Source organism: Narcine bancroftii, chromosome 1, assembly GCF_036971445.1.
Source record: "Narcine bancroftii isolate sNarBan1 chromosome 1, sNarBan1.hap1, whole genome shotgun sequence".
Taxonomy (NCBI): Eukaryota; Metazoa; Chordata; class Chondrichthyes; order Torpediniformes; family Narcinidae; genus Narcine; species Narcine bancroftii.
Window position 1 is genome coordinate 409,690,633 of NC_091469.1, and position 23,906 is coordinate 409,714,538.

General features: G+C 42.4%; 1 protein-coding gene across 8 annotated transcripts in view; it reads left to right on the top strand.

Annotated features, from left to right (window-relative positions):
* The window catches only part of fam221a (family with sequence similarity 221 member A), a 90,198-nt gene that overhangs the window by 38,493 nt on the left and 27,799 nt on the right, over positions 1-23,906 (top strand). For 4 of the 8 annotated variants that reach the window (XM_069913915.1, XM_069913919.1, XM_069913912.1 and 1 more), the window contains one exon: positions 7,592-7,699. The exons of 1 other annotated variant lie outside the window; for it this stretch is intronic. In XM_069913915.1, the coding sequence (XP_069770016.1) occupies positions 7,592-7,699 (108 nt within the window). Of the gene's footprint in view, positions 1-7,591; positions 7,748-9,986; positions 10,073-23,906 lie in introns of those variants that run through there. 3 more of the 8 variants (XM_069913914.1, XM_069913920.1, XM_069913917.1) reach the window with 2 other exon arrangements.

Genomic DNA, 23,906 nt, shown 5'->3' on the forward strand with positions numbered 1-23,906 from the left:
CTCCCTTCTCTGCCTTCTGTAGGGACTGCTCCCTCCATGAATCCCTCCCCATCTATCTTACCCCCCACCTATCTTCCCCCCCCCCATGCATCTTCCCCTATGGCCACAGGAAGTGCCACACTTGCACCCTCACCTCCTCCCTCATTACCATTCAGGGCCCAAAACAGTCCTTTCAAGTGAAGCAACACCACGTGTATTTGCGCTGGTTATCTACTGCATCTGATATGACCCTTTGTGGCCTTATCTACATCAGAGACACTGGGCATAGACTGGGAGATCACTTTGCTGAGCACCTTCACTCTGTCCGCATCAGTGACTGGGATCTCTGAATGGCCAACCCCTTCAATTCTGCGCTCCACTCCCATGCTCACATCTCTATCCATGGTCTCATCTACTATCCCACCAAGGCCTCCCATAAATTGGAGGAACAATAGTTGATTTTATGTTTGGGTATTTTCCAACCAGATGGCATTAACATTGACTTCTCTGGTTTCTGCTACCCTTCTCTCCCTTCCCTTTCCTTTGTCTTCTTTCCTCCAGCTTTTCATCCACTTTCTTCTCCATTCACAAAGTGCCTTTGGGACTGTGCTCCACCCCTCCTCCCTACAATTTTGTTTGGGCATCTGCTGACATTTTTTCATACCTTGATAAAGGGCTCAAGCCCAAAACATTGGTTATGTACCTTTATCTTTGCGATATAAAGTACACTGTTTGAGCAGATGAGATTCTCCAGCATTGTGTTCTTACTTCAATCACTGTGTCTGCAGATTTTCATGTTTGATGTATTGTTAACAGTTTTGAGCCCCATATCTAAGAAGGATGTGCTGATATTGCAGAGGGTCCAGAGGAGGTTAACAAGAATTATCCCATGAATGAGAAAATTAATGAGGAGCATTTGTTGGCACTAGGCCTATATTCACTGGAGTTTAGAAGAATGAGAGGGTATATCATTGAAACTACTTCATACTGAAAGAGCCGAATAGAGTAGACATGAGGAAGATGTTTCCAACATTGGGAGAGTCTCAGAACAAAAGGGCATCCCTTTAGAACAGGGATGAAGAGAAATTTCTTTAGCCAGAAGGTTATGAGTCAGTGGAATTCGCTTCCACAGATGGCTGTGGAGACCAAGTAATTCAGTTTCTTTGAAGCAGACATAGATGATTATTCAGGGTATCAAAGATTTTAGGGAAGGTAGGATATGAGTTGAGAAGAAAAAATAATTGGCGATGCTTTGAATGGTGGAACAGACTTGATAGGATGAGTAGCCTGATTCTGATCCTACATCTTGTAAATTGTCATCTTCTGCTTCATTGTTAATACTATTCCAATTTTGATAATCTGACGAACATTTTAAAATGGGATAAGTTAGATTTGTTACTGACCGTAAACATGTATATGATTGTAAACAAATTTAAATTTTCATTTTTGGGCATAGTAGAGTGAAATTCTTATGATACCTTAGGTTCTCGCTTCTATTGTTGAACTGGTCTTCTTCCTGTTCCTCATTTTGCTGTTTTTCAATGATAACAGATTAAGAGAAATACAATTTTAAAAATTGAATAAAATTGTAAATACTTATTTGATCCAATTTAGTAAATGAGAGCAGTGCCTGGTTGAAGCAAGGACTCACTTAGACAACCAGCAGGAATTATTGGATTTGCTGAATTTGCAGATATTACTCCCAGTTCAATCCCCTGAAAAGCATAATACATGCACATTGTTTGAATGGACCCAATTTTGAGCAAGCTTGCAGCTCCCTCAGTGATGCTACTGGTCATTAAAACGATTTTAGAAAATTATTAAATAGTTTAACAATATTGAAGGAATTGTTTCAATGAAACAGAAAAGACTGAAGTTGCTGCAATCTTGAGCAAACAAAGATGGTGAAGAGACTCAATGGATCAAAATCAGGTTTATTGTCATGAACATGTGTCACAATTTTTTTGCTGCATCAGCTTTATTATGCATTACGGATGCAAATATTAGTATAAATTATATTTAAAAATAAATAAATTAGTGCAAAAGAGGGGAAAAAAGTGAGGTGGCGTATGTGGCTTGTTGTCCATTCAGAAATCTGATGGTAGAGGGAAATAAGATGTTTCTGTAATGTTGGATGTTTGTCTTCAAGCTTCTGTACCTCCTTCTCACATTAGGGCTTGGGAATTTTAAAGTTCTTTACCCTCTTTCCTGCTGACCCTTCGATGAGGACTGGTTTGTGTTCTCCTGGTTTCCCCTTCCTGAAGTCCACAATCAATTCCTTAGTTTTGCTAACGTTGAATGGAAGGTTGTTGTAACACCACTAAATTAGCTCATCTATCTCACTCCCATACGATTCCTCATTGCTATCTGTGATTCTTCTGACAACTGTGGTGTCATTGGCAAATTTGTAGATGGCATTTAAATTTTGCTTAATCACACAGTCATGGGTATAGAGAGAGTAGAGCATGCATCCATGAGATGCACCTGTATTAATTATGTGAGGAGAGGATGTTGTTATTGATCTGCATCGATTATGGTCTTCTGATGAGGAAGTTAAGGATCCAGTTATAGAGGGAGGGGCAGAGGGCCAGGTTTTGAAGCTTGCTGACCAGTACTCAGAGGATGATGGTGCTAAAAGCTGAGCTGTAATTGATGAAAAGCAGCCTGAAGTAGGTATTGTTGTTTTCCAGGAAATCCAGGGCTGAGTGGAGAGCCAGTGAGATTACATCTGTTTTCAAATGGTTGTGGCGGTAGGCAAATTGCAATGCGTCCAGGTCTTTTCTTACGACTTTGTTAATTCTGGCTATGACCTACCTCTCAAAACATTTCATTACAGTAGATGTGAGTGCTACTGTAGATGTGATGCAGCTCACCTCTTTGAACACCTAGTATGATTGATGTCCTTTTGAAGCAGGTGGGAACCTCCAATTGATCAGAAAGATATTGAAAATATCTGTGAACACTCCAGCTAGTTCATTGGCAGATTTTCAGTATGCTGCCAGGTATGGCATCAGGGCCTGACACCTTGGTGAGAGTTCAATCTCTTGAAAGATGTTCTAATGTTGGCTTCTGAAAAATATATCATAGGGTTGCCAGTTTCTACAGGGGTTCTTACTGGTATAGTTTAATTCTAATTTTTAAAAAGTGAGCATAAAAGGTGTTAAACTCATTGGTGAGGGAAACATCACAGCCATTTATGATGTTAGGCTTCCCCTTGTAAATGACCTGCAAGCTCTGCCATAGCTGGCAAGTATCTGATTCTATTTCTAACTGTATGTGTATGTGTGTGCATGCATGTGTATAATTAAAATCCAACTCTGAAAAGTCAATATTTAAAAGTTCAGCATCATTTTAGTATTGCTTGAAGGTCTTAAATTCTTAGTTCAAAAATAATTATAAAGTGTTTTTAAACATCATATCTTAAGCCCTCTTTACTCACAATTCTGCTTTCCATATGAAGAATCTACCTTTTTCTCAAAGAGATGTGAAATTTGGATATCTTCTTCCACAGTGAAGTCACAAGCCAGACAAGAGTTAAATGAAGTGGCCATACAAAAATAGACCAGTAGAAATCTGTCCTCTTTTCCAAAGAGACAGGGAAGTGGTCTTCCTTATTTCAAAAGCCACTGATTCTTTGTTCCCCCTTTCACAAAAAAATCCTGATAATTGGGAGAAATTCAGAGTTCTGTAGAAGAGGACAAAAGGATTAATTAGGAAAAGGGATTATGATAGGAAGCTGGCAGGGAACATAAAAATGATTATAAGAGTTTTTAAAGATACATTAAGAGAAAGAGTTTAGTTAAGATAAATGTGAGTCCATTGCAGACTGAAATGGGTGAGTTAATCATGGGGAACAAAGGTATGGCAGACTGTCTGAATGACTACTTTAGTTTTGTCTTCACCAAGGAGGACATAACTAATCTTCAGGAAATTGTTGAGGATAGGGGATCTAATGTGAGAGGGGGTATAAAGAAATAATTGTGTCGAGAGGTTGTATTAGTTAAATTGCAGGGATTAAAGGCAGATAAATCCCCAGGGCTGGATGGTCTTCATCCAAGAGTGCTGAAGGAAGTAGCCCAGGAAATAATGGATGCTTTAGTGATAATTTTTCAAACCTCCTTAGATACTGGATTAGTTCCTGAGGATTGGAGGGTGGCCAACATAATATTTTAACTATACATTTGTATATGAGAAATATAGTTTAACATTAAAGACTAACATAAATCTGCTACACCCTCAAAACTAATCAGCAAACACCAAAACCGGGTCCTCAATACCTTGCTGAGCAATTAGATCCTGGATTTCCTCACATCCAGACCCCAATCAGTGCGATTGGCCTGAACATCTCCTCCACAATCTCCATCAAAACAGGAGAACCACAGGGTCGCGTGCTCATCCCCTTGTTCTACCTGCTTTATATCTATAACTGTGTGGCTCAGAGTGACAACACCATTTACATATTTGCTGACAATACCACTGAAAAAAGCAGTATAAAAAGGGGTGATGTCAGCCTTCAGGAGGGAGATTGAAAACTTGGCTGAATGGTGTATTAACAACAACCTCTCACTCAATGTCACCATGACCAAAGAGCTGATTGTACACTTTAGGAAAGGAAAACCAGAGGTGTATGACCCAGTGATCATTTGGGGATCAGAGTTAGAGAGGATAAATAAGTTTAAATTCCTGAGAGTCACTATCTCGGTGGACCTTTTCTGGACCCATCATACCAATGTCATCATGAAGAAAGCATATCACTGCCTTTACTTTCTCACATTTTGTGGAGGTTTGGTATGTCATTGGAAATCTTGCAGAACTCTACAGATGTATAGTGGCAAGTGTGTTGATCGACTGCATCAAAACGTGATATGGGTCGCAAAATCTCTGAAAAGCCCTGAAAAATAGTGGACACAGCAGAGTACATCACAGGCAAAACTCTCCCCCAATATTGGTAGCAGATATGTGGAATGCAGCCATCTGAGAGTAGCAGCAATTATCAAGGATCCGTACCACTCAGGACATGTTCTGTTCTCGCTTTTGCGATCAGGTCCCACAGCACTCAGACCACCAGGTTCAGAAACATTTGCTATCCTTTAAACATCAGATTTATTTCATAACTCTTAATTTTCACATTATTTATTACTGAATATTTATTTTTTTCTGCACTTGCACAGTCAGTTTTTTTTTTCATTTCTTTCTTTGTTTACATTTTTCTATTTGTATACATTGTTATGAGCCCAGAGGACCCCAAAATCCAGCAGTAATAGATATTCACCAAGACAAATGGTAACTTAAACAAAAGTTGCTTTTAATTATCTTTAAACATGAAAATAGAATCAAACTTTAACTTATCTCTATTGACTTACTTAACCCCCTTCTCATTCTAAGTGCACATGTATGCAATGTGTGTGTAAGTTCAGAAAAGTTCTTTGGTTCACAGTCCAATCTCACTTCTCATTCCTCCAAGTTCACTGGTTGCAGGCAATTCTTATACTGTGCACAGAATTTAACATTTATAAAGTTCACCAAGCTTTGGTGCTTGAAAGTTACCGCTCAGGATGGTTCTTGTTGGTTTAGAGAGAGATTTGTTGTTCCAGGACATCCACAAATGATTCCTTTTTAATCAGTCACTCCAATGTCTTGCTGATTAAACTTTCCCCCTTCAGGGTTCTCCCGATGATTACCTCTCTTTAAGGTCACCACAGAGTGCCTTTTTGTTTCTCTTATTTCAAGTGAAACATTAAGCAGCCAGTCCTCTCCTCTTGCCTGAACCACAAGGTTCCAAATGGACAAATCCGTCTTCCAAATGGGACTTTCCACAAGCTTGCCAGCTTGTCCTGTTCCAGTCCCAGCTGCTGTTACTGGCTGTAATACTGTAGAAGTGATCTCTCTCTCTCTCTATCGCTCAGAGATAAAACTTGTTTGACTCTCTCTGCTTGCCAAACCACATGACCCTCTTAGAACAGCACCAGACAATCTGCGGCTCCGACAAGATCTTTCATCTGTTGCCTTTTTGTAAACAACAATCCATTAGTGAAGTCTTTGAGGCACTCTCCAAAGCTTTTGCAAAGACTGTGGCTCTTACATGTCTAGCTCCAGTATTTTAAATAAGATCTATTTTAAAGTGTTTGTATGTGACCTACTCTAACAAACCTTTCCCAATTTATCTCCCAAAAACATATCTATATACTCTATCACATCCATAATTTTATGATTTTTTCCCTGTTGCACACAGTGAAAAGAAAAATTGGCTAGTTTCCAGTCCTGTGGTTAAAGATGATAAAAAAGGGTCAAGTCCCTGGTTATCTTCTCTTTTGCCCTTCTCATTCACCTGAGATGGATCCTATTGGGCCCCTGATGACTTACTCATTTAAATTTTCTTCCAGAGGGCTAACAACACCTCGTCCTTGATATCAAGGCCTAGAATATCAGCATTTTCCTGATGCAATACCGTGCTGACTTCCTCAGGCTCCAAGCATTTGTTCTAGTGGGGGTCCTACCCTCTTATTAGTATGCTTTTTTAAAAAAAAATTCTGTATGTACAAAATACCTTTTGTAATTCTCCTCAATTCTACTTGGCAAGAACTTTTCATGGCCCCTTTTAGCCTTCCTGATTTCCTTTTTAAGTTGTTTGATCCTTTCTTAATATTCCTGAAGAGCTGTCTAATTTCAGTGTGCTAAACCCTTGACATGCTTCTATTTTGTTTTTGACTATATTTGCAGCATTCAACCTTTGTCAATAACAGCTGCTTCGAATCTACTCCCCCCCAGTTCTTGCCTAATACTCTTGTAATTAGGTTTTACCCAATTTAAGACTTTCCTTTGAGACCTAGTTTTATCCAAAACTGCAAACAGTTATAATAACTGTTCTTAAAATACTGTCCTACTGCAATTCCAATCACCCGGTTAAACTCATGTTTTCAATACAAAGTCTAGTATGGCTCTACCCTGGTTGGATTATCTGCAAACTGTCAAGAGATCTTCTTGGATGCGTCTAACAAATTCTGCCCTATCTAAACCTCTGGCATGAGGGGAGTCCCTCAATAATGGCAAAATTAAAGTTCTAATGTCAATGACAGTTGATAAATAAATGGCATCTTGTGTAAATTAAACACAAGATAAGATTAGTTGTGCATCTGGTAGGATGTCCATTTAAAGGACATAAACCCTTTTCTACATTGCATCATGGTTTAAGGTAAACTTTTCTTATATTTAACTCTGCATTAAATTCTACTGCTTTCAGAGGGATTTGAAAACAAAGGGTTGAAGGCAACATTCTCTCCTTTGGCTCATGTATATCTTCTCATATTCACCCTTATTTGCAACCCTAATTCAGTTCACAAACAACTTCGAACTTATTATAGCAACAATGAGAAGCATTATAGCAACAATGAGAAGCATAAGAGAAGCAGTGTTACATTGAAATTAAGATCATCTGTATTCTTGGGATTGTGGCTGATGTGGGCATCTAATATTACCCATGGTGTTTATTCATTGCATCTAGCAATCATGTAAAATGAGAGGTAACATAGAGAGTAGTTGTTTGTTCAATGCACGTTAAAGTCCAACGTCTTGCTTTCACAATCTAGTAAGTTAATTTTATTCATTCTTTCAGGGGGACCGAGCAATGAAATTCTTGATGCTCCTTCTACTTCTTTGGATCACCCTTTTCTGAGAGCCCTTGTACCACAAATAGATGCAATAAATGTTGGACAACCAGATGGTACGAAATAAACCAAAGCATAATTGCACTATTCCAGATTATTTTTAAGTATGAAATGTTTATACCTTATTAAAATTAATCTAAATGTAGCCTCTAATTCTGATATTGTTACTCTTTCAATAATATACTGTACATTAGATTCTGTAAGCTTGCATTATTCTGTTACACTTTCAACAATATTTATCTTAAATTACTTATGAAATCTAACTGATTGGCAAATCTATTCAAAATTGTGAATTGTTAGAATGCTCTACTTAGATCCTGAGATTCTGTATATTTCAGAGATAGATTTATAGAATTATGGAAATTAATTAACAGGGATGGCTATAATGCAGAAAAGTAGACTTGGTGTAGAAAATCAGTTTTGATTGAATTGCACAGCCAAATCTTGATATTGCTTTTAATGTTCTAAAAAATATATATAAAATCTTAATAATGTGAACAGTGCATGAGAGTTCTATTTCATAATTACAAAAAATATTCATCCTGTTTGTCGATTGATAAAGTTAATGAATTTGGAGAAGATTTTTTCAGAAGCATCGTAAGTGGAAGAGGAGGAACCCAATGAGAATTAGTGAGAGAATTCTGCATCTTAGGGCTGAGACCATGATCGTGGAGTGGTAATGATTAATAAGCAGAAGAGTTAAAAATAAAGAAGTTTGGAGATTAAATTTAGATTTACTATTTATTGTTATATGCACCTAGAATCAGCAAAAAGGTTTAGTTTTCTGTGCTATCCATGCATTCCAAAAGGTTGTCATACTCTGCCATTATATTTTTACTTAAAAAAACCACATGGTAAGAAGTGATAAAATTAATTATGACAACAATCATACTGGGTTCCTGGCATTTTAACATAACAAGCAAATTAGTTTTACCTCTGTATCAGGTTACAAAGAATATGCAGAAGAGAGACTAGAGAACAATTATGAGAATTTTGATAATCAGCAAAATTGAATTACATCAACAGCAATGAAGTGTTTTGAAAAGCTGATGATGAAGCATGTCAGCTCCTGTCTGAGTGGTGACGTAGATCCATTCCAGTTTGCCATTCATAGTAACAGGTCTGTGGCGTATGCCATCTAACTGGATCTACACAGCCCTGGAATGCTTGGACAGCAAAGATGCATACATTAGGATACTATTTATTGACTACAGTTCAGCAATTAACACCATCATCCCCTCAAAACTGATCAATAAACTCCAAAACCTGGGAATTAACACCCCACTGTGTAGGTGGATCATGGATTTCCTCATCTCCAGACCACAATCAGGGAAGATTGGTAAGAACTTCTCCACAATCTCCATCAGTACCAGAGCACCATAGGGCTGTGTTCTTAGCCTCCTGTTCTACTCATTTTACATCTAGGACTCTATAGCTCAGTACGAGAATAATACCATCTACATATTTTCCAACAATACCATGGTAGTGGGTTATATAAAGGAAGGGGATGAGTCAGCACACAGGATGCAGATTGAAGACTTGGCTGAATGGTCAATTTTGGCATTCAATGTCACCAAAACTAAAGAGCTGATTGTTGACTTCAGGAAAGGAAAGCCAAAGGTCTATGATCCAGTGATCATTGGGGGATCAGAGGTGGAGAGGATGAGCAAATTGAAGTTCCTGGGAGTAACTATCTCGGAGGATTTTTCCTGGACCCAACACACCAATAGCATTGTGAAGAAAGCACGTCAGCGCCTCTACTTTCTCAGGAGTTTGTGGATGTTTGGTATGACATTAGAAATCCTGGAATTTTCTACAGAGGTGTGGTGGAAAGTGTGCTGATCTGCTGCATCAGTCTGGTATGGGAATATCAATACCCCTGAGTGTAAAGCCCTTCAAAAGGTAGTGGACCCAGCCCAGAACATCACAGACAAAATCCTCTCCACTATTGAGCACATTGAACACTGCCATCAGAGAGCAGCAGCATCATCAAATACCCTCACCACCCAGCGCACACTCCTTTCTCGCTGATGCCATCATGACTCACACTACCAGGTTTAGGAACAACTGCTACCTTCCACCATCAGACTCTTCAGTGACAAGCTCAATCAGAGACTCATTTAAGGATTCTTACTTGTGTACTTTATTGATTTCCTTTTGTTCTCTCTGTCTTGCAATTTGTTTACATTCATTATCTGATTACACTTTTATTTGTTCACACTTTGTACTGTTTATTTTTGCACTACCAATTAGAGGTAATTCTGCCACATCAGCTGAAAAAAGGAATTTTATGGTTGTATGTCATGCATGTATAAATCTGAAATTGAAATGTTGTCTGTCGAGGTTCATGTGATCATGTTGCCTGTGTAGCAGTCAGAGCTCTGGAAACTGATGCAGAAACATGACTTCAAAACTTACCACAGTGACGAGTAAGTTGAGATACAAATGATTAAACAAATTTGGAATTAAAAATAGGAATTAATAACTGTTACTGTGAAGCTAACAGGTTCTCACCATTGTCATTCAGAATGGGAAATGTGCCACCCTGGTCTGACCTGTTTGTGTTTCTAAGTTGCCTCCTTGGCACAGGAGTATTTGGACATTGCCAACAATTTCACATCCCATGAGCAAATTAACAATAAGTGTAGGAAAGCAAGTACACATATGGTTAATGAATGACACTTGGTGTAAGTTACAAAATGGGCAGTAAAAGTTTGGATAAATTAATTTATATTGGAAGGAGGAAAGGCAGATGTGAGCATGAAACCACTGGAATTAGCCAAATGATTTGGGACAGGGACAGAACTAAACATTAGTGTGAAGGTGGAGTTAAGTGCTGTTGATGTTGAGGTAGGTGTATAATTAGAAGATTATATTATATTAAGATTTATCACAATACTGTAGCAAAGCTTTCTATGCTGAGCTACTATAGATGTCGGTGTACATGTTATCTAGTTGATGTATACACAGGGAAGTTGATGTACACACTGTGGAGTCTAGTGCAAGACTGACACCTTCAGGTTTGCATGCTGGGCTTATATACATCACTGCTTCTGTCACATGGACAGGAAATGACACCGGTGATGTCATCAGCTCAGATAAAAACCTGTGCTTGATGCAGGTCAATTTCCTGCATTTCCTGCATTTTTGCGGAAGAGACTTTTCAGTAAGTTACAGGAAAGTGGAGTCCGGGGAAGTATATTGGCCTGGATTGAAAATTGGTTGTCTGACAGGAGGCAGAGAGTCGGGATAAATGGGAGTTTTTCAGGTTGGCAGAGAGTGGTAAGTGGGGTGCCTCAGGGGTCAGTGTTAGGCCCACAACTGTTCATTATTTACATTGATGACTTGGAGGAGGGGACAAAATGTGGTGTAACCAAGTTTGCGCATGACACCAAATTGAGTGGAAGAGCAAATTGTAATGAGGATGTGGAGAGTCTGCAGAGGGATATAGGTAAGCTGGATGAGTGGGCAAAGGTCTGGCAGATGGAGTACAATGTTAGTAAGTGTGAGGTTATCCACTTTGGCAAGAAAAATAAAAGAGCTGAATATTATTTAAAGGGTGAAAAACTACAGCATGCTGTTGTTCAGAGGGACTTGGGAGTGCTTGTGCATGAATCGCAAAAAGTTAGGTTGCAGGTGCAGCAGGTTATTAAGAAGGCAACTGGAATGTTGGTCTTCATCGCTAGAGGAATTGAATTCAGGAGTAGGGAGGTAATGTTGCAACTGTATAAAGTACTGGTGAGTCCGCACCTGGAGTACTGTGTCCAGTTCTGGTCTCCATATTTGAGGAAGGATATACTGGCTTTGGAGATGGTCCAGAGGAGGTTTACTAGGTTGATCCCTGGGATGAAGGGGTTGACTTATGATGAAAGATTAAATCATCTAGGATTGTATTCGCTCGAGTTCAGAAGAATGAGAGGAGATCTTATAGAAACATATAGGATTATGAAGGGTATGGATAGGATAGATGTAGGAAGGTTTTTTGAGCTGGCCAGGGAAACTAAAACGAGAGGACACAGTCTCAAGATTCGGGGGAGTAGATTTAGGACAGAGAAGAGGAAAAATAGTTTTTCCCAGAGAGTAGTGAATGTTTGGAATTCTCTAACCAGGGAAGTGGTTGAGGCTGTCTCATTAAACATATTTAAAATTCGGTTAGATAAATTTTTACATGATAGAGAAATTAGGGGATATGGGGAGAAGGCAGGTAGGTGGAGTTGGGTCATAAATTAGATCAGCCATGATCGTATTGAATGGCAAAGCAGGCTCGATGTGCCATTTTTGGCCTACTACTGTTCCTACTTCCTATGTTCCACAGCACATTTGCCATTTTTAGAGTGGCTTTGTTTGCTGGTAAGTGGGTTGCCACATGATTCCCCCCCCCACTCAACCAGAGCCGGCAAACCAGCTGCGGACCCCCAAAGTCTGCATTTTTTTTGATTGGGTGGCCTTTCTCTCCGCTGAGGTGCCTGAACCACAATTGATCCATCCTGATCCAGATGGGCAGGTTTGAGGCAGTCAATTGCAAAAGCTTCCTCTTTATCTTTGATGTCCAAAATGTGCGTCGAACCATTGCATTTTAGTACCTTGAAGGGACCATCATACAGACACTGGAATGGTGCTTGGTGTGCTCCTTTCTGTATAAAAACATTCTTGCAGTTCTGAAAGTTCTGGGGTATATAGGACCTGGCCTGACTGTGTTGAGATGTCGGTATAGGCGCTCAAAGAACAAAGCTTCTCGTGAAGCTTATAACTTTATGGGTGACTCCTCCTGTCCTCGCAAGTCTGATACAAATTCTCCTGGAACTATCAGGGGCATGCCGTAGACTAGCTCTGCCAATAAGGCACCTATATTGTCCTTAGGTGCCGTTCATGTGCCCAAGAGTACCCATGGCAATTCATCAACCCAGTTAGGTCCCTGCAGATGTGCCATAAGGGCCGATTTCAAGCCTGTGGAACCTTTCTACTAGTTTGCTGGATTGTTGGTGGTACACAGTTGTGTGATTCCAAGCAGGGTGGCCATTGCTGACCACAGGCTTGACGTGAATTGGGCACCCCTGTCAGACGTGATGTGTGCTGACAGACCAAAACAGGCTATCCAGGTGGAAATTAAGGCCCTAGCACAGGTGTCGTTAGTCATGTCATCCAGTGGAACTGCCTCTGGCCACCGCATGGACTGATCCATTATCGCGAAAAGAAAACAAGAAACACACAACACCAGCAGGGAGCCTACAATATCCGCATGTATGTGGTCAAACCTCCAATACATCGGCTCAAAAGATTGTAATGGAGCTTTTGTGTGTTGCTGGACTTTGGACGTCTGGCAACAAGTGCATGACTTCACCCAATTGCTGACCTGTTTTCAAAGGCTCTGCCACACAAATCTGTGGCTACCATCTGGACAGTTGTTCTGATCGATGGATGTGCCAACCCATGTACCACATCAAATATCTGCTGCCTCCAGGCCACTGAACTGATTGGGCAAGGACAACCTGTAGGTATGTCACACAGGAGTTTGAGCTCCCCCGGGCCTACTGGAATTTCTTCCAGCTGCAGGTTTGAGTCTCCTGTTCTGTAACGTGGAATTTCTTTGTCTGCCTTTTGTGCTTTTGTGAGCGCAACATAATCCAACCCTTCAGCTAAGGTCTGCATGGATTGTATGGCTGGGTAAGACAGTGCATCTGCCACTACATTGGCCTTTCCTGAGATGTGTTTGATGGCTGTCATGAACTCAGAAATATCTGATAAATGTCTCTGTTGACAAGCCAACCATGGATCTGATACCTTAGTGAAGGCAAATGTAAGCAGTTTGTGTTCTGTAAAAGCTGTTAAATACCTGAAGGTGGCAGCCATCCAACGTTTCCCCAAACCCCCACCCTAAAAGGCCTTCAGGAGTTCATGGGGATGGTGAACTTTTACCATCATTTCATTCCCGGAGCTGCTCGCACCATGCGCCCATTGTTTGCGCTGATGGCCACCAAAGAAAAGACTATCCTGGCCAGACGAGGCGAATAAGGCTTTCGTCGTGATGAAGGATGGTCTAGCCAATGCGACACTACGCACTCACAGCCACAGCCGGAGGTGCACATGGTGATCTCCATGGACGCCTCAGCTATGGCAGTGGGAGGTTCTGGAACACTGGCTCGATGGACACTGGCGCCCGCTGGCCTTTTTCGACACCCACCAGAACTCAAATATAGTGCCTTCGACTGGGAGCTCCTGGCGCTGTACTTGGCTCATCCGCCACTTTCGCTATTTCTTCGAGTGCAGGCCGTTCAGTCTTCACGGACCACAAGCCCCTTACCCAGGCACTGGCGTTGGCCAAGGATCCGTGGTCCACCAGACAACACCGCCATCTCTCGTACATGTCAGAGTTCATGACCGACATCTGACACAGGGCTGGTAAGGACAATGTGGTGGTGGATGCACTCTCAAAAGCCACCATCAACACTATCGCCCCCGACCTAGATTATGCTCAACTGGCCCAGGCCCAGAGGAACGAAGCGGACCGCCATCTCGGGCCTCAAACTTGAAGATGTCCAGTTGCCCAGCAGCCTGGACACACTGCTCCGCGATGTGTCAACAAGTATGCCGCATCCGGTAGTCCCGCCGCACTGGAGAGCGAGGGTCTTCAGTCTAGTCCACAGCCTCGCTCACCCAGTGGTGAAGATGATGGTGCATATGGTCGCAGAGCAGTTTGTGTGGCATGGGCTCAAGAGAGAGGTGGCGGAGTTCACCAGGAACTGCACCAGGTGCCAGACCTCCAAAGTCCACTGACACACGCAGGCTCCTTTACAGAACTTTGACTCGGCGGCTCACAGGTTCCAACACATCCACGTCAATATCAGTGGACCCCTGCAGTGTCAAGGGAGGCTCGTTACCTCCTCACAGTGGTCGACCGTGCCACAAGGTGGCCGGAGGCTATCCCAATCAAGGAAGCCTCTGCGAAGACGTGTGCCAGGACTCTGGTCAACCAGTGGATCACCCAATTCGGAGTCCTGGCACACATCACCAGCAACAGGGGCGCACAGTTCACATCCGCCCTGTGGGCCCAGATGGTGAAACTCCTAGTGAAGCTCCACCACACCATGGCATACCACCCACAGTCCAACGGGTTAGTGGAGAGGTTCCATAGGCACCTGAAGCATTGCTCATGGCCAGGCTCTCCAGACCAGATTGGGCAGACGAGCTACCCTGGGTCCTCCTCTGGATTAGGATGGCACCCAAGGAGGACCTACAAGCCTCGGCATTGGAGTTGGTGTTCAGCACACCACTTTCCCTACCCCTGTGTGAGTTTTTTGGCTCAGACCCCGACACCATGACCACCGACGCAAACCTGCTGGCAGACCTCCGCAGGAGACTGGGCTCCCTGGCTCCCCCACCCCCAGCATGCCACGGCACCCGGTCAATCCACCTCCCCAAAGAACTCAATTCGGCTCAGTTCATTTTTGTGTGAAGGGGGCTGCAGGGCACACCACTGGAGTGACCGTATGAGGGGCCATACAAAGTCTTGCACCGGACCGGAGGAACCTTCATTCTAGACATTGGGGAGAGGGAGGAACTTTTTACGGTGGACCGCCTGAAGGTGGTCCATCTGGATTTATCTCAGCCGGTGCAGACAGCCAAGCCTAAGCGACGGGGCAGCCCGCCCAAGTGGCGGGACGCGTAGCTGGTTCTGGGGGGGGGGGGTTGTGTGGCGGCGCACTCACTCAGGGTGAACAAGCCCCATTTGTAATGCCACATGGCGGGGAAGCACTGGGAAGATGGTGCCGTCAGGGGTTTCTTCCCCAGTCAAATCTCTCGTGTAGCACACGCCCCAGGCAGCTTCTGTAACGTCATCACGCACAGGATTACTGAGCCAGCGCTGCCCTTAAACGGGCACGTGCCAAATTCAAATAAAACAGTCGTTAACAATCCTCAACGTGGTGGTTGCGTTTCTCTCACTGCTCATGCCGCCACAGTTCCCTTACTCAAAAAAGGTAGGGAAAAGTCAGGAAACTAAAAGCTGCTGAGCCTTGCATGTGGTGAGGTATTTGTAAAAAATAATTAATATTCACTTGGTGGGGCAAGGACTGATTAGTGGGAGTCAACATTGCTTTGCACAAAGGAAATGGAACGAGGTGTAGATGATGTGCTCTGTTAGTAGTTTGTTCTTTTTATTCCTTACCTTTGATTATTCAGTTACTTTGGATGTTTTTTCTCTCTTTCCTAGGCTTTTCCATAGGTTTCAGTGGGAGTAATTGACTTCACTGGTATTTTTGGTTTATGTATCTGTATAATTTATATTCTTATTTGTATCGGGGAAAGAGTGGGTGGGAAGTGGGTGGATGGGGATGGGGGATAAAAATGGACTCTGTTATACTGATTTTTGAAGATATTGTACTGTGTGTTTGAATTTATACGAGCCCGTGAAAACAGAAAATAAAATATTTTTTTTAAAAACATGGCTTTGCACAGGGGAAATCATGTCTCACAAATATATATATATATATATAAAACCATTGGTTACCACAGGGACTTGTGCTGGAACCTTGTATGTTTTTTATGTACATAAACGACTTGGATGAGAATATCAATGGCAAGTTGGCTTTTGACACAAAATTTGGTGGAGACGAAGATAGTAAACAAAGATGTTTAAGGATACAGAGGGATATAGATTAGCTGGAAATTTAGACAGTGTTGTGGTAGGTGGGATTTAATGTAGACGAGTTGAGGTAATGCATTTTGGAACATAAAATACCATATACAGTGAATGGCAGAGAACTAAGAGGTTTTGAAATACAGTACTTTGGGGTGCAAGTTCATAGTTGGTATAGAAATGGATAGGGTAGCAAAGAAGGTATTTGACATGCATTTCTTTCATACTTTGAGCCATGAGAATGACAGTTGGGACATCATCTCATAGCTGTAGAAAATATTAGCCAGGTTGTACTTGGTTGCATTGCAACAAAAAGAATGCGGTGGCATTAGAGAGAATGCAGAAGAGATTTAGCAAGAAGTTGGCTGAAATTTATGGCTTTACTTACAAGGAGATACTGGATAGGCTGGGTTTATTTTCCCTGGAGAGTCAGAGGCTGAGGGGCAACGTTAGAGATGAGAAAGGAGATCGAAGATTAAATCATCAGTGTCTTTTTCGCAGAGCAAAAGGATCTAAAACAAGTTGTGGGTTTAAGGTAGGATTAAGGGAGATCTAAGGGGAAAGTTTTTCATGTAATGTCTTGATTACATGGAATGAGGTGCCAGAGGAGGTTATGGAGGCAAGTACAAAATCAACATTTAAAATGCACCTGGATAGGGACTTGGAAATGAGTAGAGAGATGCAAGCCTAATTCATGGTATAGACAAGTTGGGCTGAAGGATCCATTTTTGTGCTGTGCAGGTCTATGACTCTAGGGAAAAGTTGAAGAGAACAACAGTTTAAAGTGCAGGGATCAGAGGAAGGGTAGACAGACTACATTGGACTAAAATCCATCTCTGCCTTCATCACTCACATTAACTTGGATGGTACACAGAGCACTAAATTAAATGACATACCTGCAGCATTTTAATTTTGGCTAGTTAGAGATAACAAACACATTACTGCTTCTTTTTATATAATTATCCACAATCCGATTAAATAGGGAACAGTTAGTTCAAGCAAACATTTATTCCTTGGGCTCTGTTATGAGAGATTTAAGTCAGATAAGTGAGAGATTTAAGTCAGATAAGTGAGTCCAGACACAAGCTGACAAACAAGGAGTAATCTTTACAGGAAAGATATCAAGAATCTAGAATGAGAGCAGAGAAGATTTATTTGAATGTTGCCCGGATTTTAGGAACTGAGTTACATGGAATGATTAAACAGGTTAGGACCATGGTCTGAACTATGTCAGGATAGTATGACTAATATGATCAATGTAAGATATAGATTAGTATAGTATAATTTTTTGCATCAATTATATCTCACTCCACAGAAATTAAACAAATTAAATTCAAACCTTTCAGCTCGATGTTGTAGATGTGGTGAGGGGGTAGGAACTTTTTTACATTCAACCTGGTCATGTTCTAAATTAAGAACTTTTTGGGTAGTTTTAGGAAACTTTTTAAACTCAGGTTACAGGAACATAATTTCCATAAAAACCCAGAATTATTTTTATTGAGGAATATTACAGGGATAAGACCCAAACTGAACCTATCCAAATATCAAATAGAATTTGTTAAAATTGCGCTGGTAGTAGCCAGAAAATGTAGAGCTGTTGCATGGAAGTCTGATTCACATCTAGGTACGGCACGTTGGAATGCAGAGACTGTTAGGTCTGCTTTGTTCATGAATGAGTGAGACAAACACCAGGCTGAGTCGAAATCAGGGTTCTTTGTTCTTTATTACCGGATTGTAACACTTGCGACTAACAAGTTAGTCGGAGAATGCATTCTGCCGTTATCAGCAAAATGGTGATTTTTTATACCCTTGGATACATGCTTAGAACATCATCATATCATTACTTGTCCAATGACTAAAACTGTTGCTATCCTTTCCCTGCTAGCTTCCTGCCTCTCAATCCATCAATGTCTCTCTTATCTTGTAAGTACAAGGATGCATTCTGTTACTCCTTAGTACTGGGTGACTCCTTCTCCGGTCCCATCTCATGATGTTTTACCTAACAGGAGTACAAGGACACCTCCCCTTCTTGTTACTGCCCTGTACAGGGTAACTCCCTACACATTCCCATCTCATGATGTTTTACCTTACAATCCCTCCTTTGTCCTCTTTAGAGGACAATCTCGCCCTGACTATGCTACCACCGCGTTACATTAGTTCGCCTATTATTGCTAAGCTCTATACGGGTTCTGTTCACAGGGCAGTTCGGCTGGTGGGCGAGGGCTCCCCCAACCCTCCTTTGCGTACACCCCCCATCCGTCACCCCGATCCCATTGCCCGTTTACAAGTTTCATCCCATTTGCCCCCAAGCAAAAAACTAGCTAACCCCCCGTACATTAGTAAATACCCAAGTTAACATATGGTCTACAATCTGATTAATAATGTTTGTGTTACAATCAATGTTATAATATTTGGGTTACAAGCAAGGTTAAAATTATATGTGTAACAATCTAATTCACAATCCCTCCTTCCCATCACATTCCCCTTCAGACTCCAGATCGATCTCAGCAACTTTCTCCGTCTCCTGTAATGTGAGATAGTCTTGCTCCACAGCCTGCACAGCTTGATATTTCGGAGGCAGTTCATCACGGTCAGCAAAGGCTTTCTCTATGGTCCTCGTGACCAGCGTTCGAATGCATGGAATACAACAACAGCCACAAGTGATAAAAATTGATACAGAAATGAACAAACCCAGCAAAAGTTGTCCTAACAATGTGCTCCATCTCCCAAACACTCCCTGTAATCAGGATAAAACAGGATTGGAGACTCCAGACTGGGCTTTTAATTCTTTCGCCAATGCCCTAAGTTTCGTTAACCCCTTAGTGAGTGATCCATCTGGCCCTGTGTTATTAGAGATAGAAGTGCAGCATAGATCTCCAAACATAGCACACACTCCACCTTTCTCTGCCAGGACCATATCAATCGCTATCCTATTCTGAAGTGTCATAAGGGAAGTTTCTGACAGTTGTTGATGTATTGCCTCAACAACGTCCCTGGTCAAATTTGCAAGGCGCTGGACATTATAGTGAATAAGGTTGATCCTATTAACATTTTTATTTACAGTGATGGGAAAAATTGCACTAAAAACAGGAAAGCTTTCAAACCCAGCTGCAATCTCATCGGCTAATTTAAATTCGTCCGGAATATTCCGGGCTTGGCCAATGGCATCAATCCATACCCCATCAGGGTTCCTTCCTCCCGGCCCCAAGAGTCCAACACTCCTCCTTTTTCTCCACAGCCAACTCTCTGTGTGGCGCAATTCTAGGGAATCCTCGTCTCCCTCCTGCATTTTGACAATCAGCACTGGCGCATTAAGGGTTACTAGAGCACACCGACCATCCCAGTTAGCGGGGAGCCAGTTGTACAGCACTCTTCCTCCACAAAACTCATCTGTGTAGTCATTCAATCTGCTACAAGTCTCCTTAGTTTCAGATTCATTTTTTTTGTTATGGGACCTCAAAATCATCCCCTGTATATGTTCATGATAACCAGTAACCTGTTTGGCTGCCCTGTCAGGCACCCATGTGGCGTTTTCCCTGCTAATAGTAGGTCGTCTACATACTGAATCAGTGTAACATCTTCCGGGAGCTTTAATTTCATTAGGATTTCGCTAAGGGCCTGATTGAACAGTCCTGGACTGTCCTTATAACCCTGAGGTAATCTAGTGTATGTGTACCGATGTGCTTGGTAAGTGAAAGTTAACCAGTCTTGCCATTCCTCAGCTAAATTCAAGCAGAAGAATGCGTTTGCCAGATCAATGACAGTATAGTATTCGTGCTCCGGACTCAGAGCCCTAAGTGCTACATATGGGTCTGGGACTGGTCTCCCGATAGTCTTGGTAGCCAAGTTAATCTCCCGGAGGTCGTGTACCATCCTCCAGTCTTTTCTACCCGGTTTGGGAACAGGCATGATGGGCGTGTACCACATACTGTCAGGTGCCGCCCTTAAAACCCCTGACTCCATTAACCCTTCTATCGTTCCTTTAATACCCTCCTCCTGACTGGGCGACAAGCGGTATTGTTTTCTCCATATTGGTTTCTGCCCGGGGTTGGCCAATTCTAGAAATACCTCTCCTTTTATTACTCCCACATCATAGGGCCCCGTTGTCCATATATGTGGACTCAGATTAGAAAGATATTTGTCTGAGTCTCTGTGATCAATATTTTCTCCTTCTATGGCTCGGTCTCTTTCTACTTTCTCATTCACTACCTGGTCCCATGCTTCAATATTCAGTCTGACAAATTTTCCTCCCTCCGAGGTGGAATATCCCGGGATTTCTGTCTGCCTGTATTCACACCCTATCGCTTCCTTTACCATCGGACCCAGCTGTCGAGCGTGATGATCTTTGTCAATACCCAAGGTCACATGAGGCACACTTTCTACTCCTAAGCAGAACCACTCCATTTGTTCTTCTGTCATGACAACCATAGCAGCTATTCCCTCCTTACCTACAAAGATAAATGGACAATGTATCGTTTCTGTCTTCCCTTTTAGAGAGTCCCACCTCTCCTCATATTCCTGGTCCGGGTGGATGGTGTAGTTTAATGTAACATGCATAGGATCTAGTGGATAATGGTAATCCCCATACCGAGGAATACTGGCCCTCCACTCAAAAAACTGTTTAATCAGCCCTGGGCCTGGTTCATCATACAGTAGCCGACTCCAGAAAATACTAACCTCCACAGAGTCTTCTGAAGCGTTAGATGGGGTCATTACTATAAACTGTCCTCCCCTTCTTATTGTATCCCCTGGGTATGTTAACCGAAGGCCCTTCTCAGAACATTGTATGGTTATTCCTAGTTTGGTAAGAATGTCCCTTGCTAATAATTTAATGGGGCAACTTGGCACAACCAGGACAGGCGTTTTAACCCTTTGTCGTCCAAATGTCATGTCGATGTTATCTGTATAGGGCTGTGTTTCCCTTATTCCGGAGAATCCTATTGTAGATAATGTTTTGCCCGAAAATGTGCTCCCTGGGGGTCTTTTAATCACTGTCGTAACTGCTGCCCCTGTGTCAACCATAAATTCAATTTTTTCTCCATTTACCGTCCCCCAAATTTTTGGTGGCTCCCAGGGAGGCGTGATTTTTGATTCTCCTGGGCACCTTCAATAATCAAATTCAGCACCTTCCTCAATATAGTCATTACACTGAGGTGCCTGGACTTGTTGATCACTCTGCCACCCCCCGATTCTCTGGGGCCCATCAATATGTCCACCCCTACCCCTTGCTTGTCCTCTTAAGTTTCCTCCTCTTCCCCGATAGCCTCTAATAGAGGGTAATCTTTTTCCCCTTGCTCTCCCAGCCTCCGGACAGTTCCGCTGGTAGTGTCCAGGATTTTGGCAGTACCAGCATACTGCATGTTCCCCTCTATACATTGTACCTAGCTGTCTTTCCCAACCATTTCTTACTTGGGGTCCCGGATTTATCACTGGCCCCATGACCTGTGGGACTATCTGTTGGGCCGCTAATTTAACCCCTATATGTTCTATGGCTCTCACCAATTTATCGGTTGTCTTGTCCACCTCCTTCTGGGACGCACTTTCTGACTTAGCATGCTCTGATTGACGATGTCGTTTGATTGCATGTGTCAGGTGTCTTTTCCACAAATCCTCTGACATTGTCTCTAATCCCACAATGTCCCTTAATTTTGCTTGAACCGTAGCAGGTAGTCCGTTTATTATCCCATTACGAAAGTGAGCCCTTCCTAAGGGGCTGTGGTCGGGTCTTTCTCCAGTCCCTGTTTCCCATAAGTCCCATGCTCGAGTGAAATACTCGTGTGCAGTCTCTCCTTCCTTTAGTTGAAGGGTTACCAAGGCATCCAAACTATAGGGTGTAGGAAATGTTTCTCTAAGTGCTTCCCAAAATTTATTCCGAAGTGGGTTAAATTCTATTTCATCCCCCAATTTACTGCTTCTTACAATTCTCTCTATTTGCTTCAGGGCCCCTTCTGCCTTTAATTTTATCATGATAGTTCTGACATCTGCGAGTGCTAATTGTTCTTGGCAGGTTTCTCGCTCAAAACAAGAAATCCATGGACTAGCCCCATTACTCAATGGAGGTAGTTTTTTCATTAAACTTTCTAAGTCCATTCGTGACCAGGGTACATATTTTTGAGTTCCCCGTCCCGTGATCAGTAATGGGCATTGATATCTCAATTTTGGGGATTTCTGCTCCTTCTTTACTCTTGGCATGCATTTATTTATCCCACCTTGTTCTGACTCTTCTTCGTCACTGTCACTGTCCCTATCAGCTTCCAATGTCTCAGGGTCAAAGGTATATTGGTCACGTTCATCTCTAAGATAATCTTTTCGGCCATAGTTTAGTTGTTTCACATCTTTCTCTTTTGTTCTAACTATGTCCAGGTAGGCATGTCTATTTTTCTCCCTCCCGAGTCTTTTCCTTCTACTTTCCTCCCATGGTGGATCGTATCTCGTTTCCTCTTCTGTACTACACTTTTCGTCCTTTACTCCTATTACATTCCTTCAGCTTTAATTTCTCCTGACAGTGTTGTAGTTATCTTTTCCACTTCCTTCAATACACCTACCATTAAATCTTTTTGATCCTCACTGATCTGCCCCAGCACATTAATATCTCTGTTTAAGTTTTTAATGTTATCCTGAACCTTTTTCATGTTCCATTTCTGTATCTCTAACTCCTTTTCTATTTTCTTGGACTCCAGAGGGGTCTCTACATCTATTACTCCCCCTTCTATTTTTATTAAAGGGGCCTGTACCTCGTCTGATGTGTCCCTATTCCCGTGGTTCTTGTCACACCCCAGTGTCTCAATATCTGAATATAAGGGACGTGACTCCAGTGTCCCATCTGGGGTGTCAGAGAGAGAGAGAGAGAGAGAGAGAGAGAGCATAGCGAGAGAAAGAGATAGAGAGGCAGATACACAGAGCACAAGAGATAGAGAGAGAAAATGCCTTGCACTGGCCCCACTGGGAGAAAAGTCTTCAGATTAACACTTTCGTTTCAAAGGTTTTAAAAGGTTCTCATCCTGTGATCACTGGTCTGGATCAGATTGGGTCTCCCACCACTGGGAACTATCACTCCTTCCTTCCCTCCCACCTCGAGTGAGCTACACGTCAGCCCACAATGTCTGCCCTGATCCCGCAATGGTGGGGGTGCGGGAAAGAGGGAGGGAGAGAGGATAAAACAGGATCCCATTTGATGCGGAGCTGGAATTGTGGGCACAAAATTAAAACCAAATTGTATTTCTCTGCCCTGCCCAACCTGGGGATTTCAGGGCAGCACCACCACAGATTGGGATTGGGAGGGGGAGTGGGTGAGAGAGGAGGGGGGGGAGAAGAGAGAGAGGGGGAGAGAAGAGAGAGGGGGGAGGGTGAAAGGAGGGAGGGAGAGAGCAAACCCGGACACTTCGTGGCTGGAAACTGGAAACAGGCACTTTTCCTTTCCCTTCTGTGTTTTGTTTCTTCCAGCTTATCTAAGACACTACGTTTTAAATTTTTTTTTTTTCTCACCTGTCAGGAACATCTCAGTGCCCCCGGGTAACCAACCCCTCTTCCTCCAGCGGTCTACACATTTTCGGAGCATTTTTTGTTTTTCCAATGCCGCATTACTGGTATTTCGCTCCTCTAATTCCTGATTAATTTCCTTAATAACT